The following is a 25837-nucleotide window of genomic DNA, read 5'->3' as shown; positions in this document are numbered from 1 at the left end:
TCGAACAAAAAATGCATGTGTTGTGTAACATGATGTTCTAGGAGTGTCATCTGATGAAGGTTGTCAAATGTTAGTGCTGCATTTAGCTGTGTTTTGGGTATTTGTGATGCATGCTAGTTGCTTTGAAAATGGCTGTGTGATTATTTCTGGCTGGGTACTCTGCTGACATAATCTAATGTTTTGCTTTTGCTGTAAAGCCTTTTTGAAATCGGACAACGTGGTTCGATTCAGGAGAGGTGTATCTATAAAACGGTGTAAAATAGTCATATGTTTGAGAAATTGAAGTTATAGCATTTGAGGTTTTGCATTTAGCGCGACGCGCTTCCACTGGCTGTTGATTAGGGTGGGACGCAAGCATCCCACTGGCCCAGACAGGCTAAGTACCACTTCATATTTTAAAGCATGGTATTTCTGCATCATGTTATGGGTATACTTGTTATCGGCAAGGACTAGGGAGTTATTTTAGGATAAAATGAATAGAGCTAAGCACAGGTAAAACCCTAGAGGAAAACTGGTTCAGTCTGCTTTACAACAGCCACTGGGAGCCAAAATCACTTTTCAGCAAGAAACTAACCTAAAACACAAGGCCAAATCTACACCGGAGCTGGTTGCCAAGAAGACAGTTCCTGAATGGCAGAGTTACAGTTTTGACTTAAATGTGCTTGAAAATCAATAGCAAGAAAAATATCTGTCTAGCAATGCTCAACAATGAACTTGACAGAGCTCGAAGAATAAAAAAAATAATGTGCAAATATTGTACAATCGAGGTGGGCAAAGACCTTAGACTTACCCAGAAAGACTCTCAGCTGTAATCACTGCCAAAGGTGATTCTGTATTGACTTAGGGGTGTGAACACGCATGTAAATTAGATTTGCATTTAATCATCAATAAATTTGCACAAAAAAATAAAAACATGTTGTTTCCTCTTTGTCATTATGGGGTATTACATGTAGATAGGTGAGGATTTTTTTTTTGTATCCATTTTGAATTCAGGCTGCAACAACAAAACGCGGAATACTCAAGTGGTATGAATTCTTTCTGAAGGCACTGTATACATACACACAAGGATAATCAATGCAATGTGTTACGATACAGTACCTTTCAGACTAACAAGTGCCTCGGCTGAAGAGCCTATAATCAAGAGAAGAGGGAATTAGGCTAAACTTTACAATGGAACTTAAAAAAAATAATAATAATGCAGTAGGGATGTGCATCTTTCCCTTTCAAGACGATTCATTACGCATATGGGCTCCGATAAGTACAGGAAAAATCTATTTCAGTTTGAAACTATTCGGTGCGATCAGAGAACGAGTCGTGCTTGGCTACGCAGTCATTGGTGAACAGACAGTACAGAAGGGGACTAAGGATGCACCCCAGTGAGGCCCCGTGTTGAAGATCAGCGTGGCAGGTGTGCTGTTGCCTACCTTTACCAACTGGCGGTGGCCAGTCAGGAAGTCTGGGATCCAGTTGCAGAGGGGGGTGTTGAGTCCCAGGGTCCTTAGCTTAGTGATGAGCTTTGAGGGCACTACGGTGTTGAATGCTGAGCTGTAGTTAATGAGCAGCATTCTTATGTAGGTGTTCCTTTTGTCCAGGTGGGAAAGGGCCTTGTGGTGTGCAATACAGATTGCATCATCTGTGGATCTGTTAAGGCGGTATGCAAATTGGAGTGGGTCTAGGGTTTCTAGGATGACTGTTGATGTGAGCCATGACGAGCCTTTCAAAGCACTTCATGGCTACAGATGTGGGGTCGGTAGCCATTTAGGTAGGTTACCTTGGTGTTCCTGGGTACAGGGACTATGGCGGTCTGCTTGAAACATGTAGGTATTACAGACTCAATCAGGGACAGGTTGAAAATGTCAGTGAAGACACTTGCCATTTGGTTAGCGCATTCTCAAAGTACATGTCCTGGTAATCCGTCTGGCCCTGCGGCCTTGTGAATGTTGACCTGTTTAAAAAGGTCTTACTCACATCGGCTACAGAGAGAGTGATGACCCTCGTCGTCCGGGACAGCTGGTGCTCTCATGCATGCTTCCGTGTTGCTTGCCTAGAAGCACGCAAAGAAGGAATTTAGCTCGTCCAGTAGGCATGTGACAGTGGGCAGCTCGCAGCTGGACTTTTTGTAGTCCGTAATAGATTGCAAGCCCTGCCACATCCGATGAGCGTTGGAGACGGTGTAGTAGGATTCAATCTTAGTCTTGTATTGACACGTTGCCCGTTTGATGGTTCGTTGGAAGGCATAGCGGGATTTCTTATTAGCATCTGGGTTAGAGTCCCGCTCCTTTTAAGTGTCAGCTCTACCCTTTAGCTCAGTGTGGATGTTGCCTGTAATCCATGGCTTCTGGTTGGGGTATGTACGTACAGTCACTGTGGGGACGAAGTCATCGATGCACTTATTGATAAAGCCGGTGACTGATACTCAATGCCATCGGATGAATCCCGGAACAATTTCCAGTCTGTCCTAGCAAAACCGTCCCGTAGCTTAGCATCTGCTTCATCTGAGCACTTCGTATAAAGCGAGTCACTGGTGGGAAAAAAAGTATTTAGTCAGCCACCAATTGTGCAAGTTCTCCCACTTAAAAAGATGAGAGGCCTGTAATTTTCATCATAGGTACACTTCAACGATGACAGACAAAATGAGGAAAAAAATCCAGACAATCACATTGTAGGATTTTTAATGAATTTATTTGCAAATTATGGCGGAAAAAATAAGTATTTGGTCAATAACAAAAGTTTCTCAATACTTTGTTATATACCCTTTGTTGGCAATGACACAGGTCAAACGTTTTCTGTAAGTCTTCACAAGGTTTTCACACACTGTTGCTGGTATTTTGGCCTATTCCGCCATGCAGATCTCCTCTAGAGCAGTGATGTTTTGGGGCTGTCGCTGGGCAACACTGACTTTCAACTCCCTCCAAAGATTTTCTATGGGGTTGAGATCTGGAGACTGGCTAGGCCACTCCAGGACCTTGAAATGCTTCTTACGAAGCCACTCCTTTGTTGCCCGGGCGGTGTGTTTGGGATCATTGTCATGCTGAAAGACCCAGCCATGTTTCATATTTAACCTGTTGGGTCTAGGGGGCAGCATTTGCACGTCTGGATAAAAAAAATGTACCCGATTTAATCTGGTTACTAATCCTACCCAGTAACTAGAATATGCATATACTTATTATATATGGATAGAAAACACTCTAAAGTTTCCAAAACTGTTTGAATGGTGTCTGTGAGTATAACAGAACTCATTTGGCAGGCAAAACCCTGAGACATTTTCTGACAGGAAGTGGATACCTGATGTGTTGTATTGACTTTAAAGCTATCCCATTGAAAGACACAGGGGTTTAGGAATATTTTGGCACTTCCTATTGCTTCCACTAGATGTCACCAGCCTTTACAAAGTGTTTTGAGTCTTCTGGAGGGAGATCTGACCGAACAAGAGCCATGGAACGGTGATGTCCCATTAGACACCTGGCGCGCTACTTCATGTTGGGTACCCTCGTTCCAATACGTTATAAAAGGCTATGCATTCGTCCACCTTGAATATTATTCATGTTCTGGTTAAAAAAGGCCCTAATGATTTATGCTATACAACGTTTGACATGTTTGAACGAACGGAAATATATTTTTTCCCCTCGTTCATGACGAGAAGTCCGGCTGGCTTACATCATGTGCTAACGAGACGGAGATTTTTGGACATAAATGATGAGCTTTTTTGAACAAAACTACATTCGTTATGGACCTGTGATACCTGGAAGTGACATCTGATGAAGAGAATCAAAGGTAATGGATTATTTACATAGTATTTTCGATTTTAGATCTCCCCAACATGACGTCTAGTCTGTATCGCAACGCGTATTTTTCTGGGCACAGTGCTCAGATTATTGCAAAGTGTGATTTCCCAGTAAGGTTATTTTTAAATCTGGCAAGTTGATTGCGTTCAAAAGATGTAAATCTATAATTCTTTAAATGACAATATAATATTTTACCAATGTTTTCTAATTTTAATTATTTAATTTCTGACGCTGACTTGACTGCCGGTTATTGGAGGGAAACGATTTCCTCAACATCAATGCCATAGTAAAACGCTGTTTTTGTATATAAATATGAACTTGATAGAACTAAAAATGCATGCATTGTCTAACATAATGTCCTAGGAGTGTCATCTGATGGAGATTGTAAAAGGTTAGTGTATCATTTTAGCTGGTTTTATGGTTTTGGTGACCCTGTCTTTGACTTGACAAAACATTACACACAACTCTTGTAAATGTACTGTCCTAACATACTCTAAATTTATGCTTTCGCCGTAAAACCTTTTTGAAATCGTAAAACGTGGTTAGATTAAGGAGATGTTTATCTTTCAAATGGTGTAACATAGTTGTATTTTTGAAAAATTTGAATTTTGACATTTATTTGGATTCAAATTTGCCGCTCTTGAAATGCACCTGCTGTTGATGGAGTGCACCACAGGTGGCACGCTAGCGTCCCACCTAGCCCCAAGAGGTTAATGCCCTTGCTGATGGAAGGAGGTTTTCACTCAAAATCTCACGATACATGGCCCCATTCATTCTTTCCTTTACACGGATCAGTCGTCCTGGTCCCTTTGCAGAAAAACAGCCACAAAGCATGATGTTTCCACCCCCATACTTCACAGTAGGTATGGTGTTCTTTGGATGCAACTCAGCATTCTTTGTCCTCCAAACACAACGAGTTGAGTTTTTACCAAAAAGTTATATTTTGGTTTCATCTGCCCATATGACATTCTCCCAATCCTCTTCTGGATCATCCAAATGCTCTCTAGCAAACTTCAGACGGGCCTGGACATGTACTGGCTTAAGCAGGGGGGCACGTCTGGCACTGCAGGATTTGAGTCCCTGGCAGCGTAGTGCGTTACTGATTGTAGGCTTTGTTACTTTGGTCCCAGCTCTCTGCAGGTCATTCACTAGGTCCCCCTGTGTGGTTCTGGGATTTTTGCTCACCGTTCTTGTGATCATTTTGACCCCACGGGGTGAGATCTTGTGTGGAGCCCCAGATCGAGGGAGATTATCAGTGGTCTTGTATGTCTTCCATTTCCTAATAATTGCTCCCACAGTTGATTTCTTCAAACCAAGCTGCTTACCTATTGCAGATTCAGTCTTCCCAGCCTGGTGCAGGTCTACAATTTTGATTCTGGTGTCCTTTGACAGCTCTTTGGTCTTGGCCATAGTGGAGTTTGGAGTGTGACTGTTTGAGGTTGTGGACAGGTGTCTTTTATACTGATAACAAGTTCAAACAGGTGCCATTAATACAGGTAACGAGTGGAGGACAGAGGAGCCTCTTAAAGAAGAAGTTACAGGTCTGTGAGAGCCAGAAATCTTGCTTGTTTGTAGGTGACCAAATACTTATTTTCCACCATAATTTGCAAATAAATTCATTAATAATCCTACAATGTGATTTTCAGGATATTTTTTTCTCATTTTGTCTGTCAAAGCTGACGTGTACCTATGATGAAAATTACAGGCCTCTCTCAGCTTTTTAAGTGGGAGAACTTGCACAATTGGTGGCTGACTAAATACTTTTCCCCCCCACTGTATACATATAATGTATATAAATATACACAGTGTACAAAACCTTAAGAACATCTGTGGGGCCCCGTGTTGAGGATCAGTGTGGCAGAGGTGTTGTTGCCTACCTTCACCATTCTCAAAATCCCATGATTTTCACCGTTTGGAAGTTTTTACAGTTATCTCTTGCGTGTTTGCCATGTAGTGCGCCTAGGAAAATGGATTACTGTCATCGTTATGAAATGATCAACGTTGCCCGGTATACCTAAAAAAATGACCATGTTTGAAGTACAAAACTGCTCCATACCCAATCAGCATGTAGGCTATAGCCAGATGAGTTTCCAGTAGCTTAATTTTATACCATTTAACTTGATAGTGTGACAAGTTTTTTTTATTGGTCGCAAGAGTGCCAGCGGAATTTGTGTGTTGTTGGTCAACTTAGTTTTTGGTTTGCAATTTGCTTTTTTATAATTTATTCACATCAAAATGTGCAATTAGGCAAAAATAAACACATTTTCTGAAGAGGCAACAATGGCACAGAAATGCCCCAGCCTGTGTATGTCAGGGATTCACATACTGGGGAGGTTGTGGAAACCCCCAGGGCCAGTCGATCATCCCTGTCAGTGGCCCGCTTGGGCCAGTGGAAAAAAATATTGTAATCATGATATTTTTAATCTAGGCTAGAATTTATTTAAAATAACAGATGGATACCCGAAGCTGTTCGTTTTGTCGATTATTTATCACACGTGGGGTGCACACATACAGCCTATAGATAATCTGTCAGGCAGAGAGATCGTGCAGCCCTCAAACAGCTGGTTGTAGCGTGAAGCAAAGACCGACAGCGGTAGGGGTAGGAAAGTTGTTCCATGTTATGATTAGTGGTGTAGTATTCTTTTTTTTTTAGGTGAGGGAGGGCACACTTTAAATGATTTATCATGAGAGGCCCATAAACAATACCTAGTAATGTGCATACTCCAAGAAAGGTTAAAATCTCACCTTTCTGGTAAAAATAGTTATAAAATTGCTGAGGTGTACTCACTTGAGGACAAGCTCAAGTACACAGAACAAATATGATAAAGAAAATATTTCATATGATCCATTTCCTATTCAACAAAACTATATGAATAAGACTTGAAATGACCTAAGCATTCTAAATAAAATAAAAAAGTATATTTTTTTAATAAATATATATTTTTAAAATTAAACTAGGCAAGTCAGTTAACAAATTCTTATTTACAATGACGGTCTACCCCGGCTAAACCCAGTCGATGCTGGGCCAATTGTGCGCCGCCCTATGGGACAATCACGGCCAGATGTGATGCAGCCTGGATTCGAACCAGGTACTGCAGTGATGCCTCTTGCACTGAGATGCAATGTCTTAGACCATTGCGCCACTCGAACCATGAGCAGTTATTACAGATGTTGGCGCTTTCGTTTGTTTCCCACGGCTTCAATTGAAGGTGTGGTTTGTTGCGTTTGTTGCGCTTGTTGCAGTAAAACCATTTGCAGTTATGAGCGAACCCAGTTTTTCGTCACTTTCTAGTTTTAAAAACATGATACAGTAACTCCTCAATAACTCTAAAACATCTCAAATAGAAAGACTGACTGCAGTACCTACCATATGGACAGACTTCATTAGTGTATTTGTGTTGGGAGCATGCAGTCTATTTAGTCAGGCAAGGCCCACATTCTTCTGACATATTTTAGAACGTACAAATTATGTGAATGTCAACGCATAATACGATTGGGATAGGCCGGCCTATTAAAAATTCATTATTCTTAAAGTGGTAATGCATAGATTTGTGGGTGCATTTTTTCTATAGGCTATTACAACAATTTAATAAAATGTAGGTCCTAGAAAATTTGAATTAAGTGGTGGAAAAACTTGTTGAATTTGATTTGTCAATGTCTGTATAAACCCTTGCTCAGGCTGCAAACAAGCATTAAATCACCTGCTATTGAAATTATGCACGCTTCATTCACTTTCCGGTTACATTTTAACCCGGGCCAGCATTTTTCTCCTTATTCATGCCAGGATCTTTCAGATTGGCACTAGCCCGGTGTGATACTGGCAAATTTACCTTAATGATGTGTTGGATTTTCCCCAGACATCTTTTTGGGCAGTTTTACTTTACTGCCTTATTGCAAACAGGATGCATGTTTTGGAATATTTTTATTCTGTTCAGGCTTCCTTCTTTTAACTCTCTTTTAGGTTAGTATTGTGGAGTAACTACAATGTTGTTGTTCCATGCTCAGGAGAAAACTGCTTTAAAGTCACAATTGATTGACCTAGTGAAATCCATGAGTGGTTTCCTTCCTATCTGGCAACTGAGTTAGGAAGGACACCTGTCTTTTTAGTGACTGGGTGTATTGATGCACCATCCCCAGTGTAATTAATAACTTCACCATGCTCAAAAGAATATAACATTTCAGCTTTTATTACATTTTTACCCATCTACCAATAGGTACCCTTTGCGAGGCATTGCCTAACCTCCCTGGTCTTTGTGGTTCTATCTGTGTTTGAAATTCTCTGCTCGACTAAGGGACCTTACAATTATCTGTATGTGTGCGGTACAGAGATCAGTTGGTCATAAAAAAATCATGCTAAACACTATTATTGCACAGAGGGAGTCCATGCAACTTATGGGACTTTTTTACATCAGCACTGTTTAGCCTTGCCATAAAAGGGGTTGAATGCTTATTGACTCAAGACATTTAAGATTTTCAATTTTCATTAGCTGCAAAAAAAATTCTAAACATAATTCCACTTTGACATTATGGGATATTTGGTGTTGACCAGTGAGAGACAATTTCAATTTAATCCATTTTAAATTCGGCTTTAACAAAGTTAAATAAGTCAAGGGATGTGAATACTTTGTAAAGCACTGTATGTATTGCATATGTGTTTGAACTGAGGTTACCAACCTCTTCAAGAGGGAAACAAACGTAGCAGGCGTAAAACAACACCTGAGTGTAGTTCCCACATCCGTTTTTCAGGGGAAATGGGAGTTAGGTTGAAAATACTGTATCCCTGAGAACCGGAAACATCCACTTTCTGAGACCCCACGGAGATTGAGAGGTTGGAGATGTCAGTACCTCATTGGATTAGGCGTCTTTAGTAGATTTACGAATGACTGGCTTAAAAATGCAACACACAAGGGATGTGTTGTAGACCCATAACTAAGCCAATCTGAAGTCTTAACTTGTCAATTGTTATACTGTAGTTGTCAAATAGTCTGAGTCGATGGACTTTATTAACTTATGTCATCCTCATTGTATGATGTGGTAAAAGTCTGTTAATAAGTAGTTTACTCTTCTTGTCTCCTTTCCTGTATGACCAATGATCGCAGGAGACTTGATAAAGCAATAGTGTGGAAACTCGTCCTGTCACCTACGGTGCCTTGCAAAAGTATTCATCCCCCTTGGTGTTTTTCCTATTTTGTTGCATTACAACCTGTAATTTAAATATATTTTTATTTAGATTTCATGTAATGGACATACACAAAATATTCCAAATTGGTCAATTGAAATGGAAAATGTAACTTGTTTAAAATAATGTAAAACTGAAAAGTGGTGTGTGCATATGTATTCACCCCCTTTGCTATGAAGCCCCTAAATAAGATCTGGTGCAACCAATTACCTTCAGAAGTCACATAATTAGTTAGATTGCACACAGGTGGACTTTATTTAAGTGTCACATGAGCTCAGTGTGTGTGTGTGTGTATGTGTATATATATATATATATCTGTTCTGAAAGGTCCCAGAGTCTGCAACACCATGAAGCAAGGGGCACCATGAAGACCAAGGAGCTCTCCAAACAGGTCAGGCACCATGTTGTGTAGAAGTACTTTTTTACAACTCAACCCTGATCTGTATCTGAAACTTTGAACATCCCATGGAGCACCATTTTAAATCCATTATTAAAAAATGGAAAGAATATGGCACCACAACAAACTTGCCAAGAGTGGGCAGCCCACCAAAACTCACAGACCAGGCAAGGAGGGGATAAATCAGAGGCAACAAAGAGACCAAAGATAACCCTGAAGGAGCTGCAAAGCTCCACAGTGGAGATTGTAGTATCTGTCCATAGGACCACTTTAAGCCGTACACTCCACAGAGCTGGGCTTTTACGGAAGAGTGTCCAGAAAAAAATCCATTGCTTAAAGAAAAAAAGAAGCAAACGCGTTTGGTGTTCACCAAAATGCAGTTGGGAGACTCCCCAAACATATGGAAGAAGGTACTCTGGTCAGATGAGACTGAAATTGAGCTTTTTGGCCATCAAGGAAAACACTATGTCTGGCGCAAACCCAACACCTCTAATCACCCCAAGAACACCATCCCCACAGTGAATTGTTGTGGCAGCATCATGCTGTGGGGATGTTTTTCATCGGCGGGGACTGGAAAACTGGTCAGAATTGAAGGGATGATGGATGTCTCTAAATACAGGGAAATTCTTGAGGGAAACCTGTTTTCAGTCTTCCAGAGATTTGAGACTGGGACGGAGGTTCACCTTCCAGTAGGACAATGACCCTAAGCATACTGCTAAAGCAACACTTGAGTGGTTTAAGGGGAAACATTTAAATCTATTGGAATGGCCTAGTCAAAGCCCAGACTTCAATCCAATTGAGATTCTGTTGTATGACTTAAAAATTGCTGTACACCAGCGGAACCCATCCAACTTGAAGGAGCTGGAGCGTTTTTTTTTTCCCTTGAATGGGCAAAAATCCCAGCGGCTAGATGTGCCAAGCTTATAGAGTCATACCCCAAGAGGCTTGCAGCTGTTTTTGCTGCAAAAGGTGACTCTACAAAGTATTGACTTTGGGGGGTTGAATAGTGATGCACGCTCAAGTTCTTTTATTTTTTGTCTTATTTCTTGTTTGTTTCACAATTAAAAATGTTGCATCTTCAAAGTGTTGGACATGTTGTGTAAATCAAGTGATACAACCGCCCCCCCCCCCCAACCCCCCAAAATCTATATTAATTCCAGGTTGTAAGGCAACAAAATAGTAAAAATGCCAAGGGGGTGAATACTTTCGCAAGCCACTGTATCAATGGTCATGAAGGAAGGAGACTGGGAAAGGAGGACACTTCAAAGTTTGGAAAAATAGACTGTCTAAACAATGAGGGAGCAGTTGTGACTTGTCAGGGTATTGTGAGTTTTAATCTATTTTTGATAATGCCATATGTTGTAAATTTCCAGAGGGCTGTCTGTCAAATACTTTGAATGAGAAGCAAACAAAATCTCACAACACGAGAGGACGACACACCCTGGTGTCCATGGAAACGGTGAGATGACCAATGTAGCCCTTCCTCCCATCTATGCCTTGGAACTCTTTAGGGCTCTTATGGATTTTATCTCTGGTAATTCAACCATTATTGATTAAGTCGGCACTGATACTCTTATCAGCACTTCCCATGAGTTTTGCTGGGAATTGCCACGGCCCTCACGATGCGATATTATAATACTTTGGTGCTTGGACGATATGTATTGCGATTCTCACGATGTATGTACAGTTCCAGTCAAAAGTTTGGACACCTGTTCATTCAAGGGTTTTTCTTTATTTGTACTATTTTCTACATTGTAGAATAATAGTGAAGACATCAACACTATGAAATAACACACATGGAATCATGTAGTAACCAAAAAAGTGTTAAACAAATACATTTTACATTTGAGTTTCTTCAAATAGCCATGCTTTGCCTTGATAGTTTTGGCATTCTCTCAACCAGCTTCATGAGGTATGCACCTGGAATGCATTTCAATTAACAGGTGTGCCTTGTTAATTTGTGGATTTTATTTCCTCAATGCATTTGAGCCAATCAGTTGTGTTGTGACAGGGTAGGGGTGGTATACAGAAGATGGCCCTATTTGGTAAAAGACCAAGTCCATATTATGGCAAGAACAGCTCAAAAAAGTAATGATGGACTGTTGTTTCTCTTTGCTTAAAGACATGGTCAGTCAATGCAGAAAAGTTCAAGTGCTGTCGCAAAAACCATCAAGTGCTATGATGAAACTGGCTCTCATGAGAACTTGCACAGGAAAGGAAGACCCAGGGTTACCTCTGCTGCAGAGGATAAGTTCATTAGTTACCAGCCTCAGAAATTGCAGCCCAAATAAATGCTTCACAGAGTTCAAGTATAGACGCATCTCAACATCAACTGTCCAGAGGAGACTGCGTGAATCAGGCCTTCATGGTCGAATTGCTGCAAAGAAACCACTACTAATAGACACCAATAAGAAAAAGAGACTTGCTTGGGCCAAGAAACGCAAGCAATTTTTTTTTATTTAACCTTCATCTAACTAGGCACGTCAGTTAAGAACAAATTCTTATTTACAATGACTGCCTGCCGAGGAACAGTGGGTTAACTGCCTTGTTCAGGGGCAGAAAAACAGATTTTTACCTTGTCAGCTTAGTGATTTGATCCAGCAACCTTTCAATTACTGGCCCAATGCTCTAACCACTAGGCTACCTGCAATGGACATTAGACCGTTGGAAATCTGTCCTTTTTGGTCTGAGTACAAATTGCGACGCAGAGTAGGTGAACGGATGATCTCCGCATGCGTAATTCCCACCGTGAAGCATGGAGGAGGTGTGATAGTGTGGGGGTGCTTTGCTGGTGTCACTGTCTGATTTTTATTTAGAATTCAATGCACACTTAGCCAGCATGATGACTACACCTTTCTGCAGCGATACGCCATCCCATCTGGTTTGCACTTAGTCCCACTATCATTTCTTTTTCAACAGGACAATGACCCAACACACATCTATGCTGTGTAATGGCTATTTGACCAAGAAGCGGAGCGATGGAGTGCTGCATCAGATGACCTGGCCTCCACAATCACCCGACCTCAACCCAATTGAGATGGTTTGGGATGAGTTGGACTGCAAAGTGAAGGAAAAGCAGCCAACAAGTGCTCAGCATATGTGGGAACTCCTTCAAGACTGTTGGAAAAGCATTCCAGGTGAAGCTGGTTAAGAGAATGCCAAAAGTGTGCGAAGCTGTCAAGACAAAGGGTGGCTACTTTGAAGAATCTAAAATATATTTAAGATTGTTTGGTTACCTCATGATTCCAAATGTTATTTCATAGTTTTGATGTCTTCACTGTTATTCTACAATGTAGGAAATAGTAAAAAATAAAATAAAAAATTGAATGAGTAGGTGTCCGAACTTTTGACGGGTACTGTATGTATTGCAATTTGATGCTGTGATTTTATTGCGATTCAATGTTCCAAATATATTGCTCACCATATCTCTGCTGCAGAGGGAGAAGATAGCCATGAGAAAATGGAAATAAAAGTGCTGAAAACAAATTGGCTACCTTTTTTTAAAAAGAAGATGGGGAACAAGCTATGAAGGAAAAATAGCCAACTAGTGCAAGAATGTGATATTGTCTATATAATCGTCAAATAATATCACTTTTTATTGTTTTTTTACTACCCATGAGCAGTTTGTCTTTCTGTTCAAATAACCATCATTGGTCTGATTTGCACAATCAATTCTACCATGTTGACACTTCATTTGTATTTTCAACAAATCAGTGCCCCAGTTTCATCTTAGATGTGGTAGGAAAGTTTAATAAGCAAAACTATCTGCACATTTTAAAAACATGTTTTAACATTATCACCCATATGCTGACCCTGCCCTCCCTGTGTCCAGCCGACGCGGAGCTCCAAGAGAAGCAGACTGTTCAGGGAAGAGGAGGAGCAGCGCCTCCCATCCAGATCCCCTAGAAGGAGCCAAAGGGTCACCTCTGTGCCCCAGGTAAGGGCTCCAGCTCACACAGCTGGGCAATGCAATCTCTCTTCAAATCAAATTAGTCACATGCGCCGAATACAACAGGTGTAGACCTTACAGGGAAATGCTTGCTTAGTTACGAGCCCCTAACCAACAATGCAGTTTAAAAAAAGAAAATATGGATAATAATAAGAAATAAAAGTAACAATTAATTAAAGAGTAGCAGTAAAATAACAATAGCGAGACTATATATACAGGGGGCTACCGGTTAGTTGAGGTAATATGTACATGTAGGTAGAGTTATTATGCATGACTATGCATAGATTATGCATAGATTATAACAACTGAGAGTAGCAGCGGTGTAGGGGGGTCAATGCAAATAGTCTGGGTGTCCATTTGATGAGGTGTTCAGGAGTCTTACGGCTTAGGGGTAGAAGCTGTTTAGAAGCCTCTTGGACCTAGACTTGGCGCTCCGGTACTGCTTGCCGTGTGGTAGCAGAGAGAACAGTCTATGACTAGGGTGGCTGGAGTCTTGGGCAATTTTTAGGGCCTTCCTCTGACACCGCCTGGTGTAGAGGATGGCAGGCAGCTTAGCCCCAGTGATGTACTGGGCCATACGCACTACCCTCTAGTGCTTTGCGGTCGGAGGCTGAGCAATTGCCATACCAGGCAGGGATGCAACCAGTCAGGATGCTCTCGATGGTGCAGCTGTAGAACCTTTTGAGGATCTGAGGACCCATGCCAAATCTTTTCAGTCTCCTGAGGGGGAATAGGTTTTGTCGTGCCCTCTTCACGACTGTCTTGGTGTGCTTGGACCATGTTAGTTTGTTGGTGATGTAGACACCAAGGAACTTTAAGCTCTCAATCTGCTTCACTGCAGCCCAGTCGATGAAGATGGGGGCGTGCTTAGTCCTCTTTTTCCTTTAGTCCACAATCATCTCCTTTGTCTTGATCACGGTGAGGGAGAGGTTGTTGTCCTGGCACCACACGGCCAGGTCTCTGACGACCTCCCTATAGGCTGTCTTGTCGGTGATCAGGCCTACCATTGTTGTGTCATCGGCAAACTTAATGATGGTGTTGGAATCGTGCCTGGCCGTGCAGTCGTGAGTGAACAGGGAGAAACGGGGGGACCGAGCATGCATCCCTGAAGGGCCCCTGTGTTGAGGAGCAGCGTGGCGGATGTGTTGCTATCTACCCTCACCACCTGGGAGCGGCCCATCAGGAAGTCCAGGATTCAGTTGCAGAGGGAGGTGTTTAGTCCCAGGATCCTTAGCTTAGTGATGAGCTTTGAGGGCAGTAGGGTGTTGAACGCTGAGCTGTAGTCAATGAACAGCATTCTCACATAGGTGTTCCTTTTTTCAAGGTGGGAAAGGGCAGTGTGGAGTGCAATAGAGATTGCATCATCTGTGGATCTGTTGGGTCGGTATGCAAATTGGAGTGGGTCTAGGGTCTCTGGAATAATGGTGTTAATGTGAGCCTTGATCAGCCTTTCAAAGCACTTCATAGCTACAGACGTGAGTGCTACGGGTCGGTAGTCATTTAGGCAGGTGACATTGGTGTTCTTGGGCACAGGCACTATGGTGGTCTGCTTAAAACATGTTGGTATTACAGACTCGGACAGGTAGAGGTTAAAAATGTCGGTGAAGACACTTGCCAATTGGTCAGCGCATGCTCGCAGTACGAGTCCTGGTAATCCGTCTGGCCCTGCGGCCTTGTGAATGTTGACCTGTTTGCAGGTCTTACTCACATGGGCTTCGGAGAGTGTGATCACACAGTCTTAGCTTGTCTTGTAGGCTCGTGTCACTGGGCAGCTCTCGGCTGTGCTTCCCTTTGTAGTCTGTAATGATTTGCAAGCACTGCCACATCCGACGAGTGTCAGTCGGTGTAGTACGATTCGATCTTAGTCCTGTATTGATTCTTTGCCTGTTCGATGGTTCGTCGGAGGGCATAGCAAGATTTCTTATTAGCTTCCTGGTTAGAGTCCTGCTCCTTGAAAGCGGCAGCACTAGCCTTTAGCTCAGTGTGGATGTTGCATGTAATACATGGCTTCTGGTTGGAGGACGTCATCGATGCACTTATTGATGAAGCCAGTGACTGTTGTGTACTCCTCAATGCCATCGGAGGAATCCCGGCACATTTTTATTGATCTAGTCACTGGTGCTACCTGCTTTAATTTTTGCTTGTAATCAGGAGGATAGAATTATTTTCGGATTTGCCAAATGGAGGGCGAGGGAGAGCTTTGTATGCGTCTCTGTGTTTGGAGTGAAGGTTGTCCAGAATTGTTTTCCTCTGGTTGCACATTTGACATGCTGGTAGAAATTTGGTAATACGGGTTTAAGTTTCCCTGCCTTAAAGTCCCCGGCTTCTAGGAGTGCCGCCTCTGGGTGAGCATTTTCTTGTTTGCTTATGGCGGAATACAGCTCATTCAATGCTGTCTTAGAGCCAGCCTTTGACTGTGGTGGTATGTAAACAGCTATGAAAAATACAGATAGTGTGGTCTACAGCTTATCATGAGATACTCAGGCGAGCAAAATACATAGTCCACCGCCCCTTGTCTTACCAAACGCATCTGTTCTATCCTGCCGGTACAGTGTATAACCAACCAGCTGTATGTTGATAAGTCGTCGTTCAGCCACGACTCCGTGAAGCATAAGATATTATAGTTTTTAATGTCCTGTTGGTATTTTCATCTTGTGCGTTGGTCATTGGAGAATAAAATCAAAGATTGCACGTTTGCTAGCAAAATGGAAGGAAGTGGAGGTTTTTCGATCGCCTACGATTACTCAGAAGGCTTTTTGGCCCCTATTTCTCCACCTCTTCACGCAAATCATGGGGATCTGTGCCTGTTCAGAGAAAGCAGTATATCATTCGCGTCGGGCTCTTTAAAGGGAAAAAAAGGTTTCTGCCGGTCCGTGGTGAGTAATCGCAATCCTGATGTCCAGAAGTTATTTTCGGTCAAAAGAGACGGTAGCGGCAACATTAGGTACTGTTGAAGTCGGAAGATTACATACACTTAGGTTGGAGTCATTTAAAACTCAGTTTTTCAACCACTCCACAAATTTCTTCTTAACAAACTATAGTTTTGGCAAGCCGGTTAGGACATCTACTTTGTGCATGACAAGTAATTTTTCCAACAATTGTTTACAGACAGATTATTTCACTTATAATTCACTGTATCACAATTCCAGTGGGTCAGAAGTTTACATACACTAAGTTGACTGTGCCTTTAAACAGCTTGGAAAATTCCAGAAAATTGTCATGGCTTTAGAAGCTTCTGATAGGCTAATTGACATCATTTGAGTCAATTGGAGGTGTACCTGTCGATGTTTTTTTTAAGGCCTACCTTCAAACTCAGTGCCTCTTTGCTTGACAACATGGGACAATCAAAAGAAATCAGCCAAGACCTGATTACCTGAAATAATTGTCGACCACAAGTCTGCTTCATCCTTGGGAGCAATTTCCAAATTCCTGAAGGTACCACGTTAACCTCTTACATCTAGACGTTCCGCTAGCGGAACACCTGCTCCAATATCCAATGATGGGCGTGGCGCGAAATACAAATTCCTCTAAAATCCGAAAACTTCAATTTTTCAAACATATGACTATTTCACAGCATTTTAAAGACAAGACTCTCGTTAATCTAACCACACTGTCCGATTTCAAAAAGGCTTTACAGCGAAAGCAAAACATTAGATTATGTCAGCAGAGTACCCAGCCAGAAATAATCAGACTACCCATTTTTCAAGCTAGCATATAATGACACAAAAAACAAAACCACAGCTAAATGCAGCACTAACCTTTGATGATCTTCATCAGATGACAACCCTAGGACATTATGTTATACAATGCATGCATGTTTTGTTCAATCAAGTTCATATTTATATCAAAAACCAGTTTTTTACATTAGCATGTGACGTTCAGAACTAGCATACCCCCCGCAAACCTCTGGTGAATTTACTAAATTACTCACGATAAACGTTCACAAAAAACATAATTATTTTAAGAATTATAGATACAGAACTCCTCTATGCACTCGATATGTCCAATTTTAAAATAGCTTTTCGGTGAAAGCACATTTTGCAATATTCTCAGTAGATAGCCCAGCCATCACGGCTAGCTATTTAGACACCGACCAAGTTTAGCCCTGACCAAAGTCAGATTTACTATTACAAAAGTTTCATTACCTTTGTTGTCTTCGTCAGAATGCACTCCCAGGACTGCTACTTCAATAACAAATGTTGGTTTGGTCCAAAATAATCTATCGTTATATCCAAATAGCAGCGTTTTGTTCGTGCGTTCCAGACACTATCCGAATGGTAAATAAGGGTCGCGCATGGCGCATTTCGTGACAAAAGATTTCTAAATATTTCATTACCGTACTTCGAAGCATGTCAACCGCTGTTTAAATTCAATTTCTATGCCATTTTTCTCGTAAAGAAGCGATAATATTCCGACCGGGAATCTGTGTTTCGGCAAATAAAGGGAAAAACAGAAAGACGGGGGCGGCCAGTGCACGAGCCTAAGCCCTTTGTCCTCTGATAGACCACTCAGCAAAAGCGCTCGTGTGTTTCAGCCAGGGCTTTGAATTACGTCATTCAGCTTTTTCCCGGGCTCTGAGAGACCATGTGAGCCGTAGGAAGTGTCACGTTAGAGCAGAGATCCTTTGTAATGGATAGAGATGGCAAAGAAGTTCAAGAAATGGTCAGACAGGGTACTTCCTGTACAGAATCTTCTCACGTTTTGGCCTGCCAAATGAGTTCTGTTATACTCACAGACACCATTCAAACAGTTTTAGAAACTTTGGAGTGTTTTCTATCCAAAGCTAATAATTATATGCATATTCTAGTTTCTGGGCAGGACTAATAATCAGATTAAATCGGGTACGTTTTTTATCCAGCCGTGAAAATACTGCCCCCTAGCCATAACAGGTTAATCTGTACAAACAATAGTACGCAAGTATAAACACCATGGGACCCCGCAGCCGTCATACCGCTCAGAAAGGAGACGCGTGCTGTCTCCTAGAGATAAACATACTTTGGTGCGAAAAGTGAACAGCAGCAAAGGACCTTGTGAAGATGCTAGTGGAAACGGGTACAAAAGTATCTATATCCACAGTAAAAGGAGTCCTATATCAACATAACCTGAAAGGCTGCTTAGCATGGAAGAAGCCACTGCTCCAAAACTGACATAAAGCCAGACTACGATTTGCAACTGCACATGGGGACAAAGATTGTACTTTTTGGAGAAATTTCCTCTGTTCTGATAACAAAAATAGAACTGTTTGGCCATAATGTCCATCGTTATGTTTGGAGGAAAAAGAGGGATGCTTGCAAACTGAAGAATACCATCCCAACCGTGAAGCACGGGGGTGGCAGCATCATGAGGCACTAAACAAAATAGATGAGAAAGGACAATTATGTGGTTATATTGAAGCAACATCTCAAGACATCAGTCAGGAAGTTGGAGCTTGGACGCAAATGGGTCTTCCAAATGGACAATGACCCCAAGCATACTTCCAAAGTTGTGGCAAAATGGCTTAAGGACAACAAAGTCAAGGTATTCGAGTGGCCATCACAAAGCCCTGACCTCAATCCTATAGAACATTTGTGGGGAAAAGCTTGTGTGAGCAAGGAGGCCTACAAACCTGATTCAGTTACACCAGCTCTGTCAGGAGGAATGTGCCAAAATTCACCCAACTTATTGTGGGAAGCTTGTGGAAGGCTACCTGAAATGTTTGACCCAAGTTAAACAATTTAAAGGCAATGCTACCAAATACTAATTGAGTGTATGTGAACTTCTGACCCACTGGGAATGTGATAAAAGTTTAAATAAATCATTCTCTCTACTATTATTCTGACATTTCACATTTTTAAAATAAAATGGTGATCCTAACTGACCTAAGACAGAACATTTTTACTAGGATTAAATGTCAGGAATTGTGAAAAACAGAGTTTTTAAATGTATTTGGCTAAGGTGTATGTAAACTTCCGACTTCAATTGTACAAAATAAGTTTAACAAATGTTACAGAAAACGCAAATTAACAACAAAAAAACACATAATCGGTTGGAGTCGTAAAACGTCTGCCTTCTCCAACACCATTTTAGTATATTTGCATATCTTTTTAAACCATGAGGAAGTAATGTGAATCATTCCCTATCATTTATCAACTTGTCAGGATCTGATTAACCTAGATGTCTCTAACTTAATTATTGTTCATTTGTTTGGTATGTTTTCTTGTAGAAGTTTACTACTGTGACAACCCCAGATAAGAAAGTGTCTCAGAGAATCGGTCTGCGATTGAGAAACCTCCTCAAACTGCCTAAAGCACACAAATGGTGCATCTACGAGTGGTTTTACTCTAACATAGACAGGTAAGCTGTATTACATACTTTCGCAGTGAGTTATTCTAAGTTCTTTATTCCATTGAGTTCTGCCAACTTTTTCTCCTTCCAGACCTTTATTTGAAGGGGACAATGACTTCTGCCTGTGTCTGAAAGAGTCCTTTCCTAACCTGAAGACCAGGAAGTTGATCCGTGTGGAGTGGGGGACAATCAGGAGACTGATGGGAAAACCCAGACGGTATTGTTCATTATTACAGCATTTTCTCTTTTCAAAGCCTGGCCCTCCAAATCAGATTTTTATTTCAACGCTCTCTTACATTGAACATTGTCGTGATCATATAGGCCTAGACCATGTCCAAAACAACAAAAAATACACTAAGTTCATACATGTTCTGTCATTTAAATTGTAAAGTCATGTCTTTCTTCACAGTACCACTACTAATGTATCCAATCTGGGAAGTAAACTCAATTGAGTATTCAATCATTTTGCTGTGTATTTCTGAAGGAATCAAGGCATTAGAATGTACCAGAGGCCACCTAAATAGAGCTCCTTCTGCTAAAAATGTTTAACCCGGGGGTGGCCTGGCTGGTTATGTACTTGTGGAAAACACTGATCCCTAGCCATCAATGATACATCTTATTTCAGAAAGGAAACACCACGTAGAAACATGTTTAACCATTTTTTTTAATAATGCAGGTTTTGGCGATATAGGCTCTGCTCCTTCAGCATCAATATATACAATTAACTACAAACAGTGAGTGTGGTAAGCTATACCAATCCCCCAAAACAGCAGAGCCAGACTACTGTGTAGCTACGGCAGAAAGCACTGTTTAGATTTTATCAAATGATCCAGCTAAGTCATTTACCATTACAAGGCTGTGTCCTGACTGGCCTATGAGGATCAGGTTACAGTGGATCGTGGTTCTACAGAGATCTCTTCCTCCCGCACAGGGGGAGAGGTATAGAGGGATTGGTGGGGGGGGTTTATGACCTCACGCCCATCATAAATTTTAAGGCAGCAGCCAACTCCCTTCTGGTCTCTAACGTGAGAGACTGGAATGTCTGTGTGCCTTAGGAAGAGTTTACAGCCTAAAACTCCAGAACATCAAATAAATTGACTTTTGGACATTATATTTCAGACAAAATGGTGGTAAAAATGATAGATGGAATATGAAAATGAATGTCGATTTTTGTGATGTCATTAAAAGTTAAATGAAGATGTTATAACGAAAACATTGTAACTTGAAGAGTTATCATGTGTATATGATGTTTACATCCTTTTTGTTGTGTAGAAAATATCCAGATCAAAGAGAACTGTGATTTTAGTTGTCTAAACGAGATCATAGTAAGTTCTAATACCTTGCCTTGTAACTAGCTACGCCCCAGGGAACCCAGAGAGCATGTCATAAAGACGGAAACGCCCCTTTTGACCCGAGGGTATAAAACATGTGCGCTAAGAATTTACATATCAGACTAAGTTGACCATGCGCTGCAGCCACGAAACGCAACACGAGTTTGAGGAAGACAAAGGAACCTCTTAACGATCAATGCTACGGTTGATTACTGTATCTAGGAAGTTGAATTCAAGCAGGACCACCCGGTTATTCTTTTCACTGGTTGTCTACACGGCCCTCCTACCCACGTTGGGAGCATCGACACGGCTGATTAGCCTCCTCAGAAGCTCACTCTCACAGAACGAGTGCAAGGAAACGGACAACTAAGAGAAAGAACATGGTTCTCCCGAGTGGCGCAGTGGTCTAAGGCTAGCTGTGCAACTAGAGATTCTGGGTTCGTTTCCAGGCTCTATCGCAGCCGGCCACGACCGGGAGACCCATGGGGCGGCGCACAATTGACCCAGCGTCTTCCGGGTTAGGGGAGGGTTTGACCGGCAGGGATGTCCTCCCATCGCGCACTTGCGACTCCTGTGGCGGGTCGGGTGCAGTGCACGCTGACACAGTCGCCAGGTGTACGGTGTTTCCTCCGACACATTGGTGCAGCTGGCTTCCGGGTTAAGTGGACATTGTGTCAAGAAGCAGTGCAGTTGGGTTGTGTTTCGGAGGACGCATGGCTCTCGACCTTCGCCTCTCCCGGGTCCGTACGGTAGTTGCAGCGATGAGACAAGACTGTAACTACCAGTTGGATACCATGAAATTGGGGAGAAAAGGGGTAAAAAAAAATGAAGAGAAAGGACTTTGTCCACAAGATGTCACAATCTGAGACTTACACCTGAAGACGGAAGACCAGACCATCAGAGATATCCAACGGACACTTTCAACACGTAAATACATGCATTACAATTCTGACCCATAAGAGCGTTAGTTCGGAGCAAGGTGTTAGGGCCACACTAAGCATAGTTTACAAATGCATCCAAGTGTTGCTTTTCTCTCTTGCTTTAAATCTCCATCTTGTGTAACGTGTCATATTGTGCTGGTCCGCTAGGGACCTGTTGCCATTGAATTAAGCTCTAACTAAGACACATACACAAACAGTCTAGGTTATCATTTAGCATGTTAGTAAATAAATAATCAACTCAATTTGTGTGGTATGGAATGATTAGTGAGAACCGGGTTTGTGCATATTTACAAATTATGCGACGTTCAGAATGAGACTTGCGGAAATTAATCAGTGACTGCTATGAAATCGATATTCTTTGAGTTAATTCGGGAAATGGTAACTCATTAAACAAACTTTTCCCGTGGTACCCCAGGTTATTGAGTTAATGGTTACATGATTAATTTAATCACGTAATTATAAACAGTTAATTATTCGATAAATAGCATGTCATCACGATAACGTCACGACAACTGTATACTCTGAATATTAACCATGAGCTGTGCAACATATGTCTTATTTCTCATGGTGCACTGCCAGGTACCCTTGCTTAAGGCAAGCCGTTTCCATTATAAGCAATGAACGCTTGATTAGGGATGTGACTGTAATTGAATAACCGTGTAACTGTTGGTTATGGATGAAGACCACCATTAAACTAAAATAACTTTCAAAACCGTTTTAAATAGCCCTACATTGATTATTTTTATGAACTTTATTTTCATGTAGATAAACTTTACCTAATAGCGGGAGTGTTTACTAATGATTATAAGCAAAAGTCTGTCTACATCTCCTCTTTCTAACTGTCATTTGATGCTCGAGCAGCTAATGCACGGGATGTAGAAGCGCTAGCCTATTGGCTATGGCACTTCAATGATTATCAATGTCATACTATCGCATAGCTGTCTCTCTCCCCTTCATACTTGTCAATTCATTATCTTGTAGCCTACTTATCTTGTAGCCTACTTTCAGAGCCTAAGGCAGGCCTAGGTTTTTTAAATACTTTTTAAGGAAAGGATAAATATTTGCTTGTGCGTATTACATAAGCTGGTGGCTTTGATTGACATGTCCTTTTTACAGAGGTGTGCGTGTGTGAGTTAGCAGATTCTCTCTATAGGCCTGTATGTGACCGACCGCCTCGATTCGGTCTTATGTATCCACATTTGAAATGGTGTTTTTTACATTGGATAAAAGAGACTCAGAGCTAGAAAATGGTATATCATACACTGCAGTTGAGGAACAATGGGGAAAGTAATTCTGCTTTGAAAGTTGATCAACTTGTAACCCCACTTTTGAGAAAATGGCCCTTGAATGTTTTGTTACACCTACTAGAGAGCTCTTCTTTGTCTACACCCAGTCAGGATCGTTCACACCCTCTTAATCCTTAGTCCCACCCATCTCTTTAAGGATTCATATGTGTGGCCATGTGGTTAACACGCTATATCAAAGTAAGTATGTATATATTTGTCAGAGGCATAGGATACAGTAGCAATATAAAAAACAAAGTGTCCAGATAAAAATATTTTTGTTGTTATTAGATGACGCTTACCCGACTCGCTTGTCTAAATTGATCGGTCATGTGAAGGAAATGCTATAACCCCCACCCACATCTAGCTAAGTGGATGGGTAACTATTGTCTAGACATGTATACTTATTCATGAAATACAATAGATGGCCATAATCACCCCCAGACACACCTGGCTAACTTGATGGGTCATGTAATAATCTGGCCGAAGTGGAGTCTGTTTTAAACATGTAGCTAGCTAGCTAGCTAAACAATGAACCGGTGTAACCACAACTCATACTACTATTAATACAAACATTGTCATAGCTGTAGTACGAATCTGCAGGTAGCTAAAGCTAACAAACTAGGTTCAATGTTAACTAGCTAACATTAGGCTATAATTAGCAATGCAAATGTATTTCTGAGTCGAATAATATTACTACAAGGATCATACACGTAACTTTAGCTAGCGTGCCAGCAAGCTAACGTTTGCCTGCTAACTAACAGTATTAGAAACGTATATCTGGAAAATATAGCTAGACTCTTACCGTATACATGGATGAATACTTCACGGCAGACTGGAACCATTGTAGGTACAAATTGTTTGGTCAGCTTTGTGTCAAGTCACTCCGGTTCACACTGACCGTGGTGTGTGCAGAAAGTAGCCCATCACTTTTTCCTACTTATCTGTCGATAGTGCCTGCTAAATTCAGGGCATCGATGTTATTGGGAAAAAATGCTAATCTTTTGTGGTTCTCGATGGCTAACGTTATATAGTTTAAAAAACAGGGCGGTAGAAAGGACTGTCAACACATACTGAACAACTCACGTTATAGACAGAAGAAGCTACATGGCAGACCAATCCAAACTTATCTCCTGACATGTCCAGCCCATACATTCTCTCAGCCAATCATGGCTAGTGGGGAATGCTCCTGTCTTTCCATGGCTTAACCAACTAGGGTCATAATTTAACAATTGTATTCATATTTATCAATGGAATACAAGTTTGTTATTAAGGCACATGAAAGTTCACATGTTCCAAAAGGCATTTCTGCCAAAAAAGGATTTAGATAAAAAATGTATGTTTATATTGAATCTCCTGTGTAGTAGTGACGTGCGACATACACCTAGTTTCCTGAAACGAGTCACATATTTCCATTCAGAAAGTTTCCTAAAGTAGCCTTTCCGGACTAAAATAAAATAATGAAATGCTCCTGTCATGGCTTAATCTTGTAAAATGCCTTTTCTCAGTAAAGGCCCTTTCTCACCAAGTCTGTTATTTTCTTGCGAATAATTAAGAGGAAAAAAATATGAGCATGTCTTGTTTATAATGCCTTTCACACCAATTGTGAAATATCGTCCTGCCATAATCCGTCAATTATTTATTTGAGACCGCTTTGATTATTTTTTTTGCGTCATAAATAAGCTGTTGACCAATAGAAAGGGTTATCTAGGACACTGCCACTGACAAGGATGCGCACTGCCACTGACAGGTCTGTGGGTTCGTTGTGTGAATTAATACATGTCTTTCTGCCCGTTTTATACGTTCGCAATGCATCAATGCAGCAAGGTATCAATTTAGCCAATGTGATCTTCCCCACCAGTTCATTGCGAAGGCTGTAGCCTATTTTATAGACATTCAGCAATGAAGAGGATCGATGCTTCTCTCCTCAAATAGGCCTAGGCCTATTAGTTTTTTAGAAAAAGTGTCAACATATACACTACTCATTTAAGAGCTAGAGAGAGGGGGAGAGAGAGGCCGGTGGAGATTCAGTACGTGAATTGCACATGAAGCGAACAGTGAAGAAAACCGAGATGTGTAAATTAGAAGTTAGTTACTGATATTTTTTGCATTAATATATTAAGTGTTTGCACAGATTTAGATAAAGCGCTCACTTAAATTAAAATGTGTCATCATAGTCACCCACTGCTTCACTAAAATTGATCATTAGGCAATGGACAGGTTGTGTGCATGTGTCTATTTTATAATGGTTGTCAATTTAATCTTCATGCCTATCACAACTGTTTCTAAACTCACTGTCAACTGCGTTTATTTTCAGCAAACTTAATTAACGTGTAAATATTTGTATGAACATAACAAGAGTCAACAACTGAGACATAAAACTGAACAAGTTCCACAGACATGTGACTAACAGAAATTGAATAATGTGTCCCTGAACAAAAGGGGGGGGGGGTCAAAATCAAAAGTAACAGTCAGTATCTGGTGTGTGGCCACCAGCTGCATTAAGTACTGCAGTGTGTCGTCTCCTAACGGACTGCACCAGATTTGCCATTCTGTGAGATGTTACCCCACTCGTCCACCAAGGCAGCTGCAAGTTCCTGGACATTTCTGGGGGGAATGGCCCTAGCCCTCACCCTCCGATCCAACAG

At 41.4% G+C, this 25837-nt stretch overlaps 1 protein-coding gene across 3 annotated transcripts in view; it reads left to right on the top strand.

Annotated features, from left to right (window-relative positions):
* LOC106571760 (protein lin-9 homolog) overlaps positions 1–25837 on the top strand; it is a 52044-nt gene that overhangs the window by 18408 nt on the left and 7799 nt on the right. The window contains exons 2-5 of one of the 3 annotated variants that reach the window (XM_014145189.3): positions 10735–10820; positions 13194–13298; positions 19513–19643; positions 19726–19851. In XM_014145189.3, the coding sequence (XP_014000664.3) occupies positions 10735–10820; positions 13194–13298; positions 19513–19643; positions 19726–19851 (448 nt within the window). Of the gene's footprint in view, positions 1–9291; positions 9356–10734; positions 10821–13193; positions 13299–19512; positions 19644–19725; positions 19852–25837 lie in introns of all 3 variants that reach the window. The other 2 variants (XM_082961926.1, XM_014145190.3) reach the window with 2 other exon arrangements.

The sequence above is a fragment of the Salmo salar genome, chromosome 15 (genome assembly GCF_965601325.2).
Source record: "Salmo salar chromosome 15, fSalSal1, whole genome shotgun sequence".
In the NCBI taxonomy this organism is placed as follows: Eukaryota; Metazoa; Chordata; class Actinopteri; order Salmoniformes; family Salmonidae; genus Salmo; species Salmo salar.
This window is presented reverse-complemented; position numbering and strand designations above follow the sequence as displayed.